This window comes from Vigna unguiculata, chromosome 5 (assembly GCF_004118075.2).
Source record: "Vigna unguiculata cultivar IT97K-499-35 chromosome 5, ASM411807v1, whole genome shotgun sequence".
In the NCBI taxonomy this organism is placed as follows: domain Eukaryota; kingdom Viridiplantae; phylum Streptophyta; class Magnoliopsida; order Fabales; family Fabaceae; genus Vigna; species Vigna unguiculata.
Window position 1 is genome coordinate 7,833,235 of NC_040283.1, and position 22,149 is coordinate 7,855,383.

The 22,149-nt window shown below is 28.7% G+C and overlaps 3 protein-coding genes across 3 annotated transcripts; 1 reads left to right on the plus strand and 2 right to left on the minus strand.

The window, feature by feature from the left end:
- Positions 1–288: 288 nt before the first annotated feature.
- On the plus strand, positions 289–2,157 carry LOC114185548 (protein RETICULATA-RELATED 3, chloroplastic-like). Its single transcript, XM_028073345.1, has 2 exons — positions 289–476; positions 660–2,157. Exon 2 carries the CDS (start codon positions 665–667, stop codon positions 1,688–1,690), a length of 1,026 nt encoding a protein of 341 aa, XP_027929146.1. The 5' UTR covers positions 289–476; positions 660–664; the 3' UTR covers positions 1,691–2,157.
- A 3,422-nt stretch (positions 2,158–5,579) lies between these two features.
- LOC114185059 (putative zinc transporter At3g08650) lies at positions 5,580–10,468 on the minus strand. The gene is made up of 6 exons (XM_028072555.1): positions 10,210–10,468; positions 9,394–10,088; positions 8,635–8,919; positions 7,770–7,898; positions 6,958–7,055; positions 5,580–6,760 (listed from the first exon to the last, which is right to left on the minus strand). Exons 2-6 carry the CDS (start codon positions 9,862–9,864, stop codon positions 5,947–5,949), a joined length of 1,797 nt encoding a protein of 598 aa, XP_027928356.1. The 5' UTR covers positions 9,865–10,088; positions 10,210–10,468; the 3' UTR covers positions 5,580–5,946.
- A 2,624-nt stretch (positions 10,469–13,092) lies between these two features.
- LOC114183777 (pentatricopeptide repeat-containing protein At1g56690, mitochondrial-like) lies at positions 13,093–16,285 on the minus strand. Its single transcript, XM_028070907.1, has 3 exons — positions 13,821–16,285; positions 13,696–13,749; positions 13,093–13,419 (listed from the first exon to the last, which is right to left on the minus strand). Exon 1 carries the CDS (start codon positions 16,256–16,258, stop codon positions 14,129–14,131), a length of 2,130 nt encoding a protein of 709 aa, XP_027926708.1. The 5' UTR covers positions 16,259–16,285; the 3' UTR covers positions 13,093–13,419; positions 13,696–13,749; positions 13,821–14,128.
- Between the last annotated feature and the right edge of the window lie 5,864 nt (positions 16,286–22,149).

Below are 22,149 nucleotides of genomic sequence, written 5' to 3' on the forward strand. Positions count from 1 at the left end.
ATACTTTTTTCTATTAATAATTACCCAAAAGTAGTCATTAATACAATTTTTAAAACATCTATCATAAAATTAAATAAATTTAAAAGAACAAGTTTACAGCAGAATAAATAACAATGTAAATACTATCCAGTATTTATTTACCCTTTATTTCACTCTTCCAAGTTATATATATATATATATATATATATATATATATATATATTCTATTTCCTTAAAAGATGCACTGTATTACTAATTTTTGTTTCTCCCCAAACCACAGTATAAAAGTGATTTTCCCACTTCACAAACCCTGTTTCACTCCAAATTCCATTAAAAAAAAAATTACCCTAATGTGGTGTGCTGTCTTTTGCTTATAGTTTCTTCGACAATCACGTAATTAAAAAGGGTTTTTTTCTGCTGAAGGTTTAAGCTTTGTTCTTCTCAGTCTCGCCAGCAGCCATCATTTATTCTCTCACCAAACCACCTTCCAGATCCAGGTAAGAGCTACTTGCATGATCCCAACCCGCTCTGAAAAATCCGATCTTTCTTTTAGAACTTCGTTTTCTTTTTTATGTATATTCCCCTGTTGATGCTTATGAATGATCATGAATAAATGACGCCAAATTCGTTCATTTGATCTCCCAAACTTTTTTCTTTCTTTGATTTTTCATCTTTCACAGATCAAATGGCTGCCATGGGTATGTTGTGTTTGTCTCCACTCTCAGGTCAACAACAAGCACTTTCCTTTCCATCATTGCCATCTACATCGCCTAAGCTACAGAATCGTCCTCTGTATCTCACCAATTTACCTCATTTTCCACAAAGGCTGAGACCTTCTTTCGCCGGAGGGGACGGCGGGGATGGGGTCGGGCGTGGTGGAGGTGGTGGTGGTGGAGGTAAAGGTGACGACGGAGATTCCAAAGATTCTTCTTTTGGGATTTTGGGTCTCTTTCTGAACGGGTGGAGATCAAGGGTTGCTGCTGATCCACAGTTTCCCTTCAAGGTTTTGATGGAGGAGCTGGTGGGTGTGAGTGCTTGTGTTTTAGGTGACATGGCTTCAAGGCCAAATTTTGGGTTGAATGAACTTGACTTTGTCTTTTCAACTCTGGTTGTTGGGGCTATTCTGAATTTCACTCTGATGTATCTGTTGGCACCTACCCTGACATCATCAGCATCCAGTGTACCTGCGCTCTTTGCCTCATGCCCCAAGAGTCACATGTTTGAGCCCGGTGCTTTTTCCCTTCTCGAGAGGTTTGGAACCTTGGTGTACAAAGGTACCATTTTTGCTGTTGTTGGTTTCGGTGCTGGACTAGTTGGAACCACACTTTCCAATGGGTTGATCAAGATGAGGAAGAAGATGGATCCAACATTTGAGACTCCTAACAAGCCCCCACCAACAATTTTGAATGCTCTCACTTGGGCAGGCCACATGGGGGTTAGCAGCAACCTGAGGTATCAGACTCTGAATGGTGTTGAGTTCATGCTGGAGAGAGTGCTTAACCCTTTAGCATTCAAGTCCTCAGTGTTGGTTCTGAGGTGTGTGAACAATGTTCTTGGGGGCATGTCCTTTGTGGTGTTGGCAAGGTTAACTGGGGCACAGAGTGTTGGGGAGAAGAAGGAGAGTGAGGTTGGTTTGATTTCTGAGAAAGAGAAGGTGGAGTCGGAGAGGGAAGAGAGGTTGCAGAATCAGTCGACAGAACCATCAAAGTGATGACAGAACTCACTTTGTCTTTTAGCTTAACTCGAGAGATGTTGGAGTTGGAGAAGGTAAGGTTTTTCGTTTGATGAAATTGCATGTAGGGGTGGTAAGGTATGTGATGAGAGTTGTGGCAAGCACCAAATAAGAGTTGCGATTAAGATTTTGAGACCAGTTTATGGGCATTTGCTGCTCTCGCATGTTGTTGAAAGTGTTACCTGAAACAACAAGAATAACATGCCAAAGTAGTCTTGGCCATGTATTGGGAATTTGGGACCCCCCTCTCTTTGAAAAACATAAAACTGTTTAGGCCATGTAGATTTTTATTTCTTTTTCTTAATTTCTCTGATCAATTAGTAGGCTTTTTTCTTGTCGTTTTCTTGAGCATCCATCCTTGTAAAAGCACCATAGATCTAGTTTGGGGCATTTGCTAATAAAACTAAGAGTATTGTGATAACGATGTTGCATTGTTTGGATGATTATTTTGTTAGGATTATTGTCTTATTAAAGCTTCTGGCATTAAGGGTTCATGTTTTTCTAGACAGTTCTTTTCAGAGAATTTGTTTTTAACTTGGTCATCAATTTATTTAACATGAAATTGCCAAATTATGTTGTTTTGGTTTATCTTTTAATAAATAAACAACATTTCCAGAAAACAATATTTTTGGCAAATGGTTTTTGAACATTTTTTCCTGAAAAGAAAAATCGAAGAATGGAAAATCCGACTTTCTTTAATTGAAATATAGTTTTAAAAAGTTAATAACATAAGAAAATTAGTATATTTCTATCTTCTTGGATTCTTACAAATTAAATATTAAGCACTACTAGTACTGGCCATGTGGTTAGAAGAAAATATACACAAGCATATAAAAATAGCGTAGTTATTGTCTTTTCACATCTCAAGGTTTTTCAAAATACTAAACCTTTCAAAATACACATCAAGACCAATTAACTACACCATTTTATATGTTTATGTAGATCACTTCCAAAAGAACTCCACACCTAGACTCTTTACATTAGCGATCATCGAAAAAAAAAAACACAATAAGTTAATGATAACTTAGATATACATATATAAATATTATATAAAGATTATATGACAACCAAACTAACAAATATTTAATTCATTTATCACAAAACAATTCTCATCCATTGATATAAAAATATAATCTTAGACTCGATTATTCAAATTCATACATTAACTTAAATTTTACAACATTTGTTTTGTCATGTAAAATGAGATTCTCAGTTATAATTTTAGTAATAATACTTGATCTTCCTTTCTCATGATAAAGTGAGTTCACTTATAGTCTAAAAGAAACGAAGTCTATGACTCCAAGACCAACTATAGGAATCTCTTTTTCTTTTTGCTACCTAGACTCTTTCCTTTGCATGAGTCTAAAAGTCTAATAAAATATAAGGATAGCTTCTAATGAGTGTTCCTAACAAATGTATAACACTAGACTTGTATGTCATATATTTTCTCCTTAGAAATGATATGAACATACAATTCAATTATCACATTCAATCATTAAATAAAATCTTATTGGTCTTGTAATACCTCTTAATTTCCCTTCTATCATATAATAGACCTCCTTACAATTTCTTCCTCAATTAACACCACCGAGTTATACAGACTTGCTCAACAAAATCATACCCTTGTCGCTTAGTGATCAACCCCCTTGGAGGCTCTCTTGTTCAACACCTGAATGCCTGGCCCAATGAGTGTAACACTTGAACAAATTCAGAATAATTTGCCTAAATCCCTTTCCTTAACTCTACCAAACTTGGGTTTGGCGTTCAGAGTCTGCTCGCTCAACAAGCATACTTCCGCTGACTCTCTGCCAAACTTGATTTTGGTAGTCGTCTAATAAGAATAGGGCTCACCCAACGAGTTTGTATAACACATACAACAAAATTAAGAAATTTGAGTGTGTAATTGATACCAAAAATGCATCTCATGTTTCATACAAGTGACATACGTTCTGATAATGACAATTGACAACCATTCATTCCAATTAACATCATCAATTTCACAGTTCCATCACTCATTCAAATCCAACAATACATATCATGGAACCTTAACTTGTCTAAATTTCACATATAACCTGCATTGGAGTTCATACATCTCATTTCGCACATATTAACCATCAACATGTAAAATTTCTCATACAACTTTGAATTAGTGTAACAAAGATTCACTAAGAGCAAATTTGAATCACATGCATAGCTCTAAGACCCATATGCGACTCAAGTGCTAAAATGCTTAAAAGGGATTAAAACTAAAACTTACTATGGTTCAATTATTTGATCGATTAATTATGTAGAGGTCATCGCGAAGATCAATCCTTTAATCTTTAATGAGACAAAGATTGAAGTCAGAAACAAAAAGAAAATGTATAAAGAACTTAAAGAACATGGCTTCAAGAAATAATGTGTTTTTTTCTTTTTACAAAAATGAACTTCTTTTATTAAAAACCTTTATATAGTTTATCATTTTATTATATACTTTTCTGTTTTATAAAAATCATATCGCTCTTGAATATTTTTTTTTCTCACGTTGAAAAAAAAAATTCTATCACCTAAGTTTAGTATTTGTTGCATTAAATTCTCTAAAGGAGGATTTTATTTTTTCTTCTCAAATTATTTTTTTTTAAAGAAAAATTCTTTAAACAGTTCTATTGGAGCATTATTTTCCTAAATAGATCTATTTAACTTTTTTTTTCTAAAATTGGGAAGAATTTTTTTTTTTTAAATTAAAAGTAAAATTACGGAAAGTTAACTGAAAATAACTAATTAAAAATATTATGTATATATTTTAATTACTTCAAGATAATGAATAAAATAAAAAGTAATTTAAGATTTTTTAATATAATTTGAAATTAAAATTTTTATTTATTTTGAAAAATAAAATTATTATAATTAAAAATATTTATGATCGATAATATGATAATAATAATGTAAATTTTAAAATTATCTTTTGTTTTTCATTCATTTTTTTACTACAATTTATTATATTAATAACAATTTTCATTCCTAATATATTATAAAGTTAATATCATGAAAACATTTTTATAAATAATTATGTTAAAAATATTATTGTAATTATTTTTATTATTGATTATAATTAGTTTTTATTTTATACTTGATCTTAAAATAATTAAAATTTAAACTCAAAATTTTTAGTTAATTATTTTAAATTATTTTTCCATAATTTTAATTTTTTCCTCTCTCATTTTAGAGAAACAAAAAAAAAATCAAATAGATTGATTTGGAGAAATAATTTTCTAATAGATCTATTTAGAGAAATAATGTTTCAATAGGTCTATTTAAGGATTTTTCTATAAAAAAAGGATTATTTTGAAAAATCTATAATGTCGTCTACCAATTTTATATATGCGTTTATCTTTTGTTTTTACATTTAAGTTAATTAAATTATTTATTGATGATATTAGGTGCAAGTTTAAATTGGACTAAAATAAAAGAAATAAAATGCATTAAATTTATAAGTAAAAAAAAAATCATATTTTCTTGTTTTCAGAGGTAAGCAAATTTGAATTATTTTTACTTTATTTAAGATGAAATATCCTGATTTTAATTTATGTTTGACCTTTTTATTACATTATCATAATACGTATTTTCTTAGGAGATTAATAAATGTTGATATAATTAACTATTAAACAAATTAAGAATCAAAGCAATTGAGTTGGTTTGAACCTCAAAATACCTCAAACATTATCACATACCGTTTTCAAAACTCAACAACTAGTTAAGGAAATTTAGATCGAGAAAAATTTTTATGTTATTGTAAGTCTCTTATTTGTGTCCTAAATACATAAAAAAAAAAAGAGTACAGCAGTGGTAAATGTTCCTAATTGTTAAAGAACTAAAAAAGTCAATACCATGGTAAAGTATAGTTTATATTTTGTACATAACCAGTCGAAATTTAAAATAAATAACATCTGTTTCAGTTCTCAATAGTTTTACATTGTTTGGCAAATATGGAAAAACATGTATAAAAATTGCCTATACAAGTAAACACTATAACATGACACGGATATGTTCTATGTGAAAACATTGGTCACTGGTAAATCTGCCTTGCCTTTCCCTCATAGGGAATTTCCAAATTTGAAATCACTCTTTCTAGTTTCTTTATCAAGGGTCTCTTCAAATTAGAGCAACCATGTTTTGGGATATGAATTTCAGAAATGTATATAGCTGTTAGAAGAACAGTACCAATAGATGATGCAGGAAAGGCAGCACAAGACTCTTTATCTGACAGCCTCTGGTGCAGAATTGCAGTAAGGTGTATGTAAGCAAACCAACCTAGTGAATGTTAGACATAAAGTTGCAAATCCAATACCCATAATGAGGCCACAGGTGCTCTTCCTCTTATCCAAACTTAGAGCTCTCTTTACTACTTTTCCAAAGCTAGGGATTAATCCACCACAGGCAATGACCATTATGTGATCAAGGCCACTGTAGTCAATGCCAGTAAGAATAGCTGCTATTGCTGATATTGGACCCATGAATCCAATTATGGCAGCTGTTGCAAGGGAACCATGCCAGCTATCAGTGACTCCAAATATGCAGCTGGCCACAGCTGCACCTCGAGGAAGGCCGTGTAGAGAGACCGGAAGGACCATGTGACGGCCGAGTCCATATGCTTTTGGTGCAGCCACTCCCAATGCAAGTCCTTCAGCTAAGGCATGAAAGGCTACTGCACCGCATGATATGAATGATTGAAGGGTGTGAACACTGAGTGGGAAACCAGTGAGTGTAGGCAAGTCATTGACTGAGGCCTTTTTGGAAGTTGCCATCTTCAATACACCAGATGTAGAAACCTGGATGAAAGCAGCACCCATTGCCAGGAGTAACAAAATGGGAATAAATCCCAATTTTGAAGACAAAATAAGTTGTATTGGCCGCCAAGCACCAAGAACAAAAGCAATACCACATGCTGTGCCCATGAGGAGAGCATGCTGAAGACGCAATGCAAGAGCAAATACAACAAGAATGATTCCTCCAAGTAAAGGGCCAAGTCCAAAAAGTAATGAAACAAAAAAGCCAGAAGCATCCTCAGCGCTGTAACAAAGAAATCAAAATTTAGGGAAAAGAAAACTGTAACAGAATGATAAACAAGGGTAACATTCTGCATATTTCTACATTTTGCAATTTAGCAACAGATCATGGATGTTTATACTATTTCATTTTCACCCTTGCAACAAACCCAACTAATGAAATATACATGATAACTAAAAGGAAATCTAATATAAACTCACTTGTAGTCATGACTGAAATTCTGAAAGAAGGTGCTGAGAGCTTCCATAAATGCTACAGAAAGGGTTGCAGCTGATGCAACCTGTGAAGCTGAGGCTTCCTATAATCGAAAAGGAGGAGAAAAAAATGTTATATATATAAACACAATTTTTCTCATAAGAAAAAACATAATTAAAAAAAATTAAAGACTCTTATTTTAGTATTTATATATGGTGTTCTCTTCCTTTATTTGGACCGAAGCCTTTTGCCCGACCAATTTCTAGTGCTAGCTTTTATAGACTCGAACAAAGTGTTTAATGGTCATTTATTTTGTCTAATCCTTCCCCATGTTGCCTCAACAACTACGTTTAGTGGAGACATTATATCTCTGGTTCTTTTTTTCCTTTTGAAGGGTTTATTGTAACAAGCTTATAGCCTAAAGGTTAATGAAATTCAGCATGTGGAGAATGTAAGAATAATTATTGCATGCAGTTTGGGTATTAAACATGCTTTAAATAATCATAGGAATTAGTGTTTTGGAGCAATCATATATCCTTGGCTAATAAATTATATCATTAAGATTGTGTGTTATGCTGAACAACTTTTCACTCAAGTCCTTCCTCCCCCACAAGCTAAGGTGGCTTGAACATTAGGGATTGTTAGAGATTAAAAACCATTCATCAGCCTTCGCCTAATAGCTTAAGTTTTGGGAGTTGCCATAATAAAAAAAGCCAAAAAATTGAAATAAGTAGCCATTGAAAGCAAAACAATTAGTCTTCAGAATGCTGCAGGAGAAGAAAATGTCATAGTATCTTTGGCATAATTGGGAAATAACCTTGAAAGCATCAGGAAGCACTTCCGCAATAACCATCCAAATCATACATCCAGCAGCAAATCCCGTACAAAAAGGAAGAAACTTACTGAATGCATCAGCGCAAATAAATGAAGGAACCGCTACAATGGGCTGCATTAACATAAAGAATAAGGTGTTACGATGATAAGGTTAAAGACAGCAATTGCAACCTTAAATCTATAGTGGTCTAAAGAATCGTTATTGTTCAATATGCTAACTTTTCTGTAGCTGAGTTCATCAATTAGAACATACTAGGATGCCACAAGTAGAAGTGCCTAGCTAGTATGCAACACAGACTTAATTAGTCTACACTAGCCTAAGGCCCAAAAGAAAACAGTATTTCATCCACTAATAAAGAAATCTATCTATATCAGGTATATTAAACCATTTAATGTTCACAAGGACTAAAAGTAATACGAAGCCTCATTAGATGCCCACCATGGCAAAAGCAATGTCACAAGGGATGTGATTTAATTACGTATAACAATAATTTATTGTTTATGTGATAGTACAAAGATGGTGTAGTCCTCTTAATTTGAATGACATAACCAATCAGTGGTGGAAAGCACCACTAACTGTTCTGGCCTAATCATGCAATGCAACATATTACACATCACTTGAATCAGACTAAATGCGTATCAAAACGGAGTTGAGCGACCAAGACCCATCCAATCACAACTTCAATGAATAATGTGAGCATGGGGTTTACAACAATGAGCAGAAGGGATTGCAAAATTATATAATGTAACAAATATAAAAGTTTTCAAAGTGATATGCTAACTAAAGTCATAATAATTTATTTCTTCTCGGACAATTTAAGATAATTAAAAATCAAATTAAGAACTACCTGGGGTAAAGATGTAATTATGCTCCATAACATAGCATTCTGTGGAGAGACACCCCTTGATGCAAGCACCATGCTCACAGCTAATCCTTCTGGAATGTTGTGTACTGCAATAGCCAAAGTTACCAACAGGCCTTGAGTAAAACCCTTTGAGCCAGCAAATGAGACTCCAACCCCAGATCCCTCCCCAAAAGAATGGAGAGTCATTATTCCAATAACAAGAACAACTTTGGCAGCGTCAGCACCTTTTAAATCCAACATACTTACTTCCCCATATTGCTCAAGAAACTGAAACCAAAACCCAAGAGATTAAGTAAGACACAAGTGAGGAAGTTAAAAACTAAGAAACATTTGTAGACTAAATTTAAGAATCATACAACAAAAATGCATCCCGGGTGGACAGAATAAAGAAGAGAAGCACTACACATAACACTTTTATTAAATGATCAATTCATCATCTCTGCTAACATTTTTGAAGTAAAGGATTAGGAAGAATGTTCACTGAAAAATCAATAAAGCTGACTTGTACAAGTGATGTGAATAAGATAAGAAGTCCCAAAGTCAACTCTTATTTTTATCTTAATTAGTTGTGGATCTGAAGCTTACCCAGTCAACAATGTACGACTCAAGCAAAGCAACATAAAGGAATAAGACATTATAATGCATAGAAACAAGGCTGGAGAAAAACTGTATCATCACGCAACTTCTTTTAAAACATACAGAAAAAAGCAGTGTAACGGATACAGGGAGAACTATCATCACCTTCTTACATAGCCAAATAAAGATTCCACCAGCTAGAATCCCAGTGACAACCCAATTTCCAGCACCATACTCTTGCCCTTCCTGTATTAGATCAAAGCTCGCAGCCAACATGACACCTGCTGCCATTCCATTGCATAATCCAGCCCACTGCGGATCAAGCTCCACAAAGAAGAAGGGCACAGCACCTAAACCAGTGGCAGCAGCCATCGCCAGGGTAAACAACGCAACAGTTGATACTGAAACCTTATTACCTGCACCTTTCCTACTACCCACCGCACTATTGTCATTCTCAAAATTAAAAGCATTCTCCACACCAGTGCCATCAATTACATTAGTTCCTACATCTTTACGAGGAGCAGCTATGACCTTATGTGAAACTTGATGATCCAATTCGCCATTTGAATTCAAGAGAAAACTCAGCAACAAAAACAACAAGGGAAAGCATAATCTTAGCCTCAGATTTGGAGCCATGTGCAAAAATATCCAGTATCTAAAAGAGTACTTTCTTTAAGCCAGAAGCCCCAAATCAAAATCCTTAGAGGCTACAACTACAACCCCATGACCTTCTAGTGTATCAGCTCAATTCAGAAAATACAATTGATATCAAATTCCAAAAAGAATGTAATTTGAAAAGACACCCAAATACAAGAAGTCAGAATTCGGTATGCGTTTAACACCCCTCGTGAACAATCTACCTGTTGATATCAAAACAACAAAACCCAATTAAAACCCAAAATTCACGAGACATAAAAAGGCATTGCTATCTTTGAAGAAAAAAAGAATGAAATTGGAATTGAATAGTTAAAGGGAACATACCTGCTAGGGTGATTGCTCCTAAGGGGAATCAAAGAGGCACATACAAAGAAAAAAGGGAAGACTTTTTGAAAACCCTAATTCGATTATTGATTGAAAATTGACAGAGTATGAAAAGGGGATTTGGGGCACAAAACCAGCGACTTTGGGCACGCAGATATCAATGCTGATGTCACTCAAACTATGAAGTTTGAACTGATTTGGCATCCACAGTATGTTGCTATGGTAAAAGGGGAAATCAGTGGTTTCAAAACTCAAAACAAATCATAATTTGGGGAAATAATATGGTTTATTTCATTGATGATTAACGTGACGGACGGTGATATTTTTTTCTTTTAAATATTTGAATAAAGATTTAACAAGAAATGGTTTTCTGAATCGTTTAACAACATTTTAAATTAATAAAAAGATTTATTTATGTTTCTTATTTTATAATACTTTAATTGAGTATATGAAATTCATAAAATGGTTAAAACACTTTTTAATTTTAAAATGTAATAAATTGATTTTAAAAATAATTATAAAAATGGTAAGAAAATAAAACTGAATTAAACTTTTTGGTTTAAATTTTTTTATCATTATTATTTAATTCTTTTTCTATATAAATTTAAAAATGTTACGTGTGTTATTGATAATAATGTATGTTATTAATAACGAAGTTTAACAACAGATTTTAATTTCTAATACATAATAAATGGTCTTTTAACATTTAAATAATACATTTGTAATAAAAATAATTAAATAATATATATCTATATTTATTTTTTTTCACATTTCATTATTTCAATTTTATCTTTAATTTTTTTATAAATAATTTATTTTTCACTATTATCCTAACAACTTCTTTTATTTTAAATTATTATTTAAATTATTTTTTACATATCTTACTTTTTTAATTTTATATTTAATAATTATTTTAAAATTAATTATACATTTATTATTAATCTTAACTTAAATTTATTAAAAATTAAAAAAACGAACACAGATGCCTAATAAAATAATAAATCAAATTATTTAATTTATTAACTTTTATAAGTACTAAATTAACATGTGTTTTAAGATAATGAGCATTTTTAAATTAATTAGAAATAAAAAGTAAATTTTTAATTTAAAGAGTTAATTAAATAATTTTTAAAAGTTTGAGTAAATTACAAGTAAACGTTCCATTAATTGTAGATAACTGTAAATGACCAAATCTTCTGTTTCGTTAATAACTTCAATGACCGAAATGAAGATATTTGTTGTTTAGTACATAAAGCATGGAAGAGCAGAGAGATCAAACATCAGATCTGGAAAAATAATAACCAAAATATAATTTTTTTTTATTAAAATTTATATTAATTTTTTATTTTCATTTAAAATTTATTTTGTCATGAATTTATATTTTTAGAAATTATATTTATATTGAATTATTTTTAAAACTTTATTTTATAAATTATCTTTTAATACAAGAAATAAATTATTCTATTATATCAATTAAATTAACTACCATATTTTCATTTATTTCTTTTCACTTTTCATTACTTTTTTTTCTTCGATTCCAACAACCATTTCTTTTTTCACTTTTCTTTTTTTTCCCCTTCATTTGATTACACAAATAGAAATATAATTTTGTAAAAAAATAAAGTAAGACTCTAACATGATTGATTCTACAAATAAAAAAAACTATATCTTTTATAGTTTAAATATAAATATGAAAATATTCGTAATTATGATAGAGAAAAGTGAAAAACATGATTTAATTTTAATTGAGTTTTAATCTCAGTAATTTATTGTTGTCAATCATAATCTAACTATTATATATATATATATATATATATATATATATATATATATATATATATATATATATATATATATATATATATATATAAATTTTTAAGAATTATTTTCATTTGAACATCCCCGTATATATCTATATTAAAACATGAAAAGAAAATCCTAAATCAAATAAAAAGGTACATGAATGTAACATAAAAAATTTAATAAAACCTATAAATTCAGAATTATATTTAAAGTGTATTTATTAATAGAATAAAATTTATCAAATTTACAAAAAAAAAAATCATAAGTAATTGGTAAATAAACTGGTTCAGCTTAAGTTGATTTTGTGTAAAATCTATAAATTTAGTAGAATACAGTCAGAGATCACATTTCATCTATTTAAGTTATATTTGTATGCAATCATTTTTAGTTGTAGGTCTAATTCAAAAAAAAAAAGAAAAAGAAAAAGAAAGAGCAAATTTTAAATTTAATCTTTTTTGTTCTAATTTTGAGTTTTGAAATAAACTTATTTTAAAAAAATAAATCTATTTCATTAACATTAGTTTAAGCAAGTGCATATGTGGTGAGCATAATAATAATAATAATAAATATTAATACTATCATTGAAAATGCTTGAAAATGCAAGATGATATAGTGGTGGTCAGTGACAATTTTTGTGGCTGTGCCAACATTGTAATATACAACAGTTTGAAAAAATACATGAAAACTAAAAGTTTGTTAGCACCGTACCTTAATAAATTAGATTCAATTAGTCAAATTTGTGCCACTAATTATAATTAAATAAAAGCTACCTATCTTAGAAGATAACACCTTGACAGAATAGAACAATTGCATTAAAAGAATGTGTTAGTGCGTAAAACTAAAACGTGGGAGTAGACATACACATACACTTGCATCTTTCACTTATATTTGGGCCAATTATTAGATTCCAGTAGCAAAACAAGACAATTTCTTTCTCTATCTTATTATTTCCTGCTACTCAGGAATATAAAAACTAGTTATTTTTATTATGTAATTTGATTTATTTTTGTAAATTAAACTTTTTTTAATTCATTATTATCACCTATTAATATTTCGTATGCAATTGAAGGTAATGTTTAGGATATTTATTTTTCATACGTAAATGAAGGAAATGTTTAGGATATTAATATTTCATACCCAATTAAAGATAATGTTAGCCTCTGTTTCCAAGCATATACTGTACATGAAGAAGGAAGAAGCAGTGATGATGAACGCGTTTGTTTCATTCGATTAGCGGTGATTCGTTAGTATGCAGGAGGAAGTGGATGGAGCTCCCTAGCATCAATGAAGAGAGATGTCAAGAAAGATACGTCAACGGTTACAAAATGATCCAGTTATCCTTCATAGGAGGAGAATTGATTTCCCTCCTTCCATTTGTGTAGTAGATAGAGTTTTCTAATCAGATCTCTGTCAAAAAATAAAATAAAACCAAATCAAATCTAATCTGATAAATCATCAGTTAACTCTTGAAGCACAACTTTGTACCTAAACAAACAGGACATGGTAGTTTTACATAGCTTCAAGAATTGCTTTTTAGAGGGAAGACAGGAGAAAATATTCTATTTCAGTAAGGAAATTAACATTTTTTATCTATAGCGACTAGAATTATTCTTTAAAATCTAATATGGGTAAAGAGGTATAAAATAGAGTATCAAGTGGTTTTCGGTACTACTAAATGATTACCTTGCACTTAATGTTCTTGCATTGTGATATAGGTTGCATCCCCATCAAAAGCTCCTGAAACAAAACTCTAGTTATGGCCTATGGAGTATGAGTCAGATCATATCCATAACAGTTTAAAAGCATACCATAACCTCCTTGGACTGCTTTAGTTGAGACACTAAAATTGACAGCAATTGGTATCGTTGAAGTGCCAATTCTTCTAAAGTGAATGTTTCATTCAATCTATCCTCACATAAGCTTGAGTCGGAAAACAGTATAAAGCTGTCAATAGAAGGTTCCAATAATACTCACTTATGTCACACTAGCAATTTGTACTGAGGAGCTTCCATTTGATTGTAAAATACTGATCACCAAAGCACATGGTATACAAGTCCATCAAACTCGGGCCAAGCCACCCTCTACTCCAATAACTTCAGATATGAGCTTCAAGGAATCACCAATAGTCCTTACAAGAACAGTAACCATCCTTGAAATGATGAAATCTATTAGCATCCCTCAAAATGATCTCCCTTCCAGAAACTTTTGCAATTAATTTAATTGCAGAATGGCAATCACCACAAACCCGCAAATTTTTCATAACTCTAATTGGCATTCCTTTAGGCACTTTTAGGAGTCCATATGCTACAGCTAGCTTTTCACTATGATAACCCAAGCTATGTGTCTTCTCTTCCTCATCCACATCGTGAAGGACAAAGCTACCATCAGGACAGTACCCAGCTTCCCTCAACAATCCACCTAACTTCTCCAACATTTTCATGATAATAGGTTGCTCAGGGTGGCCCTTGCTGTCTCCCCCAGTGAACATATGTACCTTTTTCTCGATCTCAATCCAACTACAACCAGGCAATTTGATAACACTCCTAGATTTTATTTTCTTCCTAAGTACTTCAACATCTTTCCATCTTCCTCTAGACGCATACATATGTGAAAGCAAGACGATAGGTCCAGCATTTTTAGGTTCTAGCTGTGCAAGTTTATCAACGGCAACTTCAGCCAAATCCAGATTCATATGAGTTCTGCATGCTCCCAACAATGCACCCCAAACAATTGCATCAGGTTCCATTGGCATCTTTTCTACTAGTTTCATTGCATCATTAACTTGGCCTGCTCGGCCTAGCAAATCAACCAGGCAAGCATAGTGTTCAACTCCCGGTTCCACTTGATATTTGCATTTCATTGATTCAAACAATTCAAGCCCTTCTTTCACCTTGCCACTGTAGCTACATGCTGAAAGAACCCCGATAAAGGTAACATCATCTGGTGGAACTCCAGAGGAGCCCATGTCATAAAAAACATTCAAAGCTTCTTCCCCCAATCCATGCTGGGAATAACCCGTGACCATAGAGTTCCACATAACAACATCCTTCAAAGGAAACCTGTCAAAAACACGTTTTGCTCTCACAAGATCGCCACACTTAATGTACATTGTAATTAAGACCGAGGCAACGAATAAATCCTGATCAAATTCAGATCTCACCAATTGGCCATGCACCTGCCTCCCATGGTCAAGACTGGCCAGGCTGGCACACACAGAAAGAACACTAATTAATGAAGGGAAATTCAGCGCAACCCCTTCTCTCTGCATCCTCCGAAACAAACCCAACGCTTCCAACTCGTACCCTTTCCTCTCATACACCTTAATCAAGGCACTCCAAGTTCCATCATCCCTATCCTTCATTTCCTCAAACACACGCCTCGCCTTATCCACCTCCCCAGCAAGCCCAAACCCCATGATCATCTCATTGCAAGCAACAACCGGTTTCACCGGCATCATGTCAAAAAGCTTAGAAGCCTCTCCCATCCTCCCACTATGAGTATAACCCATAAGCATAGCCGTCCAAGACACCTCATTCCTCTCCGGCATTACTTCAAAAAGCTTCCTCGCAACATCCACTCTCCCATTCCTTGCATACCCAGAAACCATAGTTGTCCAAGTAACCACATTCCTCTTCGGCATTTGATCAAACAGCGCGCGAGCCTCGTCCAAACGACCCTCCTCACAGTACCCTCCAATCATGTTGGTAACCGCTACCACATCCTTTTCAGGCATCATATCAAACAGCCTGCGCGCATCCTCAATGCGAGCATCTTGCAGCAACCCGCCAAGCATAACGGTCCACGACACCACGTTCTTGTCGGGCATCTGCCAAAAGAGCCGTTCCGCTTCAGCAACATCGCCGTTTCGCACGTAGCCACGGACCATAGAAGTCCACGAAACAACATTGCGATCGGGCATTGCATCAAATACCCCGCGCGCCTCAAGCAACATTCCGTTCTTGATGTGGCCTGAGATGAGACCGTTCCAAGATACGGTATTTCTGTGGGGCATTCTCTCAAACAAGAAGAGAGCCTCGCGCGGTTGGCGGGCTTCGAAGTACGCAGCGACCATTGCGTTCCACGAAGAGATGGTTCTGAGAGCGAGAGGCGTTTCGTCAAACACCCTGCGAGCATGGTCTAGTTGACCGCTACGCGCGTAACGTGCGATGGCATTAGCAGTGGTGCACTGTAATCTCACTTGCATCAACATGCTCCATAGCACAGTGGCGCGACCATGGTAACCCATCTACATACGAATGCAAAAACTATTAGCGTTTGTAGACATGCAAGTCTCAATGTTCTATTTATCTATTTATATATATACTGTAATCTTGTAGTTTTAAAGTGAAAAAATCATTATTTTCTTCTGTACTATATAGATCACGTTTGCAAATATATTAACGATTTATTAGCAAGATACCAACCTTATCATTACACCAAAACATATTCTCAAATGATACTATTATTTTTCTATTAATACTCAAATAAACAACCTTTTAGTAATCTATTACACATTAAGAAAAGAAGATATCACCAAAATTACTACATTATCCATCTTCTTTTATCGACAAGTGTCATAAAGTTTAGTTTTTTCGTCATTTTAAAATTGTATAACAAAAGGACCCCGGTTCAAATCCTACAAAAACCAATTTGTTTTTATCTTTTCATTTATTTATGACTTCAACTATAATATTGATTATAAGTAATATTATTATTTGTAATATTTTTATAAGTATTATTATTTGTAACTATTAACAATAATATTATTTGTAATATTTTATAAGTATTATTATTATTTATAACTATTAATAATATTATTATTATAAATATTATTTGTAGTGATAGTAATAAAATTATAACCAATATTAATATTATAATAATAATTATTATTATTATTATCATTATTATTATTATATGTTATTATTATATATGATTATTATTGGTATAATTAACATTATTATTATTATGAGTAAAGAAGTAATTAGAAAAATGATTAACTTTAATATACAAAAATTAATATTTAAATTAATAGTGAAATTATTAGTATTACTATTAGTATTATTACCATTATTATTATGAAAATTATTAACATTATTAGTGATAGCAAAATTATTATTGTTATTATTAGTATCTGTAATATTAACAATATTAATATATAATATATTAATATTATGATTATATATAATTGTTGTTATTATTAAATTTATTGATAATATTAGTAGTTGTAAAAAATATTACTACAGTATTACTTATAATATCAATATATAATATATTAATCTTTTATATATTATAAAGAAGAAAAAAACTAGAAAATTTTATTATTATTAACAACATTATTATTATTAGTTTTAATGATATTATTAATAAGATTATTATTATTATTATTTACTGTTATTAGTACTATATTTATCATAAATAATATTAGTATTATTACTATTATTTCAATTTTGACATAAGATTATATTTTAATTATCTATATTTATATTATTTGCATTGTGATATTTAGTTTTATTATTTGGATTGTAATATTTAGATACACATTTTACTTTTATATATTACGAGATTATATTTTAATTACTTGCCTTTTTATTTGCTTTGTTGTTAGTTTATCTTTACATTTGAGTAATTAGTTGAATCCAAAAAAGTAGTTACTAAAATTAGTAAAATAATAAAACTAAAATGTAGTTTTTTATTATAAATAATCATTTAAATTTAAAAAATAATAATTAGTATTAGTATTAATATTAATATTAATATAATAATAATAATTATTATTATTATTATTATATTAATATCAATCTTAGTATTATTATTTGAGTTGTAGTATTTAGATACACATTTTACTTTTATTTACTACGGATTATATATTAATTACTTGCATTTTTATTTGTTTTGTTGTTGATTTATCTTTACATCCGAGTAATTAACTGAATTAAAAAAAGTAATTACTAAATTAGTAAAATAATCGAACTAAGAGAAATTTTTTTATTATCAATAATCTTTTAAATTTAAAAAATATTAATTAAGAGAATATAATTGTAAAAACAAGATAGGACACCATGTATCTCTATATATGTAGTTGTGTATTATTATTATTATTATTATTACTAGCATAATACAGGCTCTATCGCGTCTGTGTGTATGCATTTTTTAAATATGCATGATATTATATTAGTATATGATAATATTATAATATTATTAAGTTAATATATATATATATATATATATATATATATTTAAATTATATTTATTAAAAATAAAGTGAAATATATCAGAACAGATAAAAGAATAACCATTGATAAATAAAGAAGAAGAGAAGAAGCAGAGACATCTGATTTTATAAAAAGTTTATGTAGTTGTGTATTATTATTATTATTACTAGCATAACACATGCTCTATCGCGCCTGTGTGTATGCATTTTTTAAATATGCATGATATTATATTAGTAGGTGATAATATTATAATGTTATTAAGTTAATATATATATATATATATATATATATTTAAATTATATTTATTAGAAATAAAGTAAAATATATCAGAACAGATAAAAGAATAACCATTGATAAATGAAGAAGAGGAGAAGAAGCAGAGACATCTGATTTTATAAAAAGTTTATGTAGTTGTGTATTATTATTATTATTACTAGCATAACACAGACTCTATCGCGCCTGTATGTGTGCATTTTGTAAATATGCATGATATTATATTAGTAGGTGATAATATTATAATGTTATTAAGTTAATATATATACTTAAATTATATTCATTAAAAATAAAGTGAAATATATCATAACAGATAAAAAAATAACCAATAATAAATAAAGAATAAGAGAAGAAGCAGAGACATCTGATTTTATAAAAAGTTTGTAAAACTAACGGTCAATTTTTAAAAATTTAATGAATTATTATATTTAAAGGGTAAAATTGGTATTTTGAAAAGTGGACACAAAAAGGGGAATCCCTTTTATATATTGTTATAGATTATATTTATTAAAAATAAAGTGAAATATATCAGAATAGATAAAAGAATAACCATTGATAAATAAAGAAGAAGAGAAGAAGTAGAGACATCTGATTTTATAAAAAGTTTGTAAAAGTAACGGTCAATTTTAAAAATTTAATATATTATTATATTTAAAGGGTAAAATCAGTATTTTGAAAAGTGGACACAAAAAGGGGAATCCACTTTATATATTGTTATAGATTATTATTATTATTATTTTATCAATACGAGATACTATTATTATAGTTAGACACCCATTTTATTTTTATTTACTACATGGTCATGTTCCAAATACTTACACTTTTTTGTTCTATTTGTTGTTGATTTATCATTATATCAGAGTAATTAATTCAAAAAAAATAGTTACTATTATTATTATTATTATATATTATTAACAATATTAATATATAATATATTAATATTATAATTATATATGATTGTTGTTATTATTAAATTTATTGATAATATTAGTAGTAGTAAAAATAGTAGTATAGTATTATTTATAATATCAATACATAATATATTAATTTTTTATATATTATGAAAAAAACTAGAAAAATGTATTATTATTGATAACATTATTATTATTAGTTTTAATGATATTATTATTAATAAAATTATTATTATTATTATTTACTGTTATTAGTACTATACTTATCATAAATAATATTAGTATTATTAATATTGTTTCTATTTTGACACAAGATTATATTTTAATTATTTACATTTTTATTATTTGGATTATAGTATTTAGATACACATTTTATTTTTATATACTACGAGATTATATTTTAATTATTTATATTTTTATTTGCTTTGTTGTTAGTTTATCTTTGCATTTGAGTAATTAGTCGAATTCAAAGAAGTAGTTACTAAAATTAGTAAAATAACAAAAGTAAAATGTAGTATTTTTATTATAAATAATCATTTAAATTTTAAAAATGATAATTGGTATTAGTATTAATATTAATATAATAATAATTATTATTATTATTTTTTGTATTTTTATTTTAAATAATATTAGAGTTATTATTATTATATTAATATAATTCTTAGTGTTATTATTCGAATTGTAGTATTTAGATAAATTACTTGCATTTTTATTTGTTTTGTTGTTAATTTATCTTTACATCTGCATAATTAGTTGAAATAAATAAAGTAGTTGTGTATTATTATTATTATTTTTATCGTTACAGGATATTATTATTATAGTTAGACACCAATTTTATTTTTATTTACTACATGATCATGTTCCAATTACTTGCACATATTTGTTCGTTTTGTTGTTGATTTATCATTATTTCAGAGTAATTAATTCAAAAATATAGTTATTATTATTATTATTATTATGAGTAAAGAAGTAATTAGAAAAATTATTAACTATAATATACGAAAATTAATACTTAAATTTGTAGTAAAAATATTAGTATTACTATTAGTATTATTACTATTATATTTTGTTATTTTGAAAATTATTAACATTATTAATAATAGTAAAATTATTACTGTTATTATTTTTATCATTAGTATTATTAACGATATTAATATATAATATATTAATATTATGATTACATATGATTGTTGATATTATTAAATTTATTGATAATATTAGTAGTAGTATAAATATTAATATAGCATTACTTATAATATCAATATAATATATTAATCTTTTTATAGATTATGAAAAAAAAACTAAAAAAATTTATTATTATTAATAACATTATTATTATTAGTTTTAATAATATTATTATTAATAAAATTATTATTATTATTATTATTATTATTATTTACTGTTATTAGTACTATACTTATCATAAATAATATTAGTATTATTAATATTATTTGAATTTTGACACAAAATTAAATTTTAATTATTTGCATTGTAGAATTTAGATATACATTTTACTTTTATATACTACGAGATAATATTTTCATTACTTGCATTTTTATTTGTTTTGTTGTTGATTTATCTTTACATTTGAATAATTAATTGAATCCAAAAAAGTAGTTATTAAAATTAGTAAAATAGTAAAACTAAAATGTATTTTTTTTATTACAAATAATCATTTAAGTATTAGTATTAATATTAATATAATAATAATTATTATTATTTTTGTATTTTTATTTAAAATAGTATTAATGTTATTATTATTATATTAATATCAATCTTAGTGTTATTATTTGAATTGTAGTATTTATATGCACATTTTACTTTTATTTATTACGAATTATATATTAATTAGTTGCATTTTTATTTGTTTTGTTATTGATTTATCTTTACATCAGAATAATGAGCTGAATTAAAAAAGTAGTTTTAAAATTAGTAAAATAATAGAACTAAAGAGTAATTTTTTTATTATCAATAATCTCTTCAATTTAAAACATAATAATTAAGAGAATATAATTGTAAAAACAAAATAATATACATGTATCTCTATATATGTAGTTGTGTATTATTATTATTATTATTATTATTATTATCAATACGAGATATTATTATAGGTAGACACCCATTTTATTTTTATTTACTATACGATCATGTTCCAATTGCTTGCACTTTTTTGTTCGTTTTGTTGTTGATTTATCATCATATTGGAGTAATTAATTCAAAAAAATAGTTACTAAAATTAGTAAAATAATCGAACTGAAAAAAATTATTTTATTATGAATAATTAGTTAAATTTAAAAAATAATAATTAAAAGGATAAAATTGTAAAAATAAAAGAAGACACCAAAGATGTGTATCTTTTCATATATGTAGTTATTCTATTATTATTATTATTTGTATCATTACGGGGTAATAATCTAGAGTGTTATTATTATTATTATTATTATTATTATTATTATTATAGTTAGACACACAACCTACTTTTATTTATTTTAGGATCATATTTCAATTATTTGAATTTTTATTTCTTTTGTTATTGATTTATTTCTTTATATAGTTATAGATTATTGTTGTTAACATTAACATTAGTATTAATATTCACATTAATATTTTTTTAACATAAATTCATTATTATTATTGAAAACAATAACAAATGACAAACTACAGTAAAAAATGTAATTTAGTTATTATCATATTTTTTCTTGCTGATTTAAACTTCTAGAAAATTTCACATAAAAATTTTA

Bases quoted from the DNA above. Each gene is read 5' to 3' on its own strand.
- LOC114185548 (XM_028073345.1), top strand. From the start codon at position 665: ATGGCTGCCATGGGTATGTTGTGTTTGTCTCCACTCTCAGGTCAACAA.
- LOC114185059 (XM_028072555.1), bottom strand. From the start codon at position 9,864: ATGGCTCCAAATCTGAGGCTAAGATTATGCTTTCCCTTGTTGTTTTTG. The intron at 7,056-7,769 runs GTTATTTCCCAA...TTTCGATTATAG, and splicing joins TGCTTCCTGATGCTTTCAAG to GAAGCCTCAGCTTCACAGGT. The intron at 6,761-6,957 runs GTGAGTTTATAT...TCTTTGTTACAG, and splicing joins AATTTCAGTCATGACTACAA to CGCTGAGGATGCTTCTGGCT.
- LOC114183777 (XM_028070907.1), bottom strand. From the start codon at position 16,258: ATGGGTTACCATGGTCGCGCCACTGTGCTATGGAGCATGTTGATGCAA.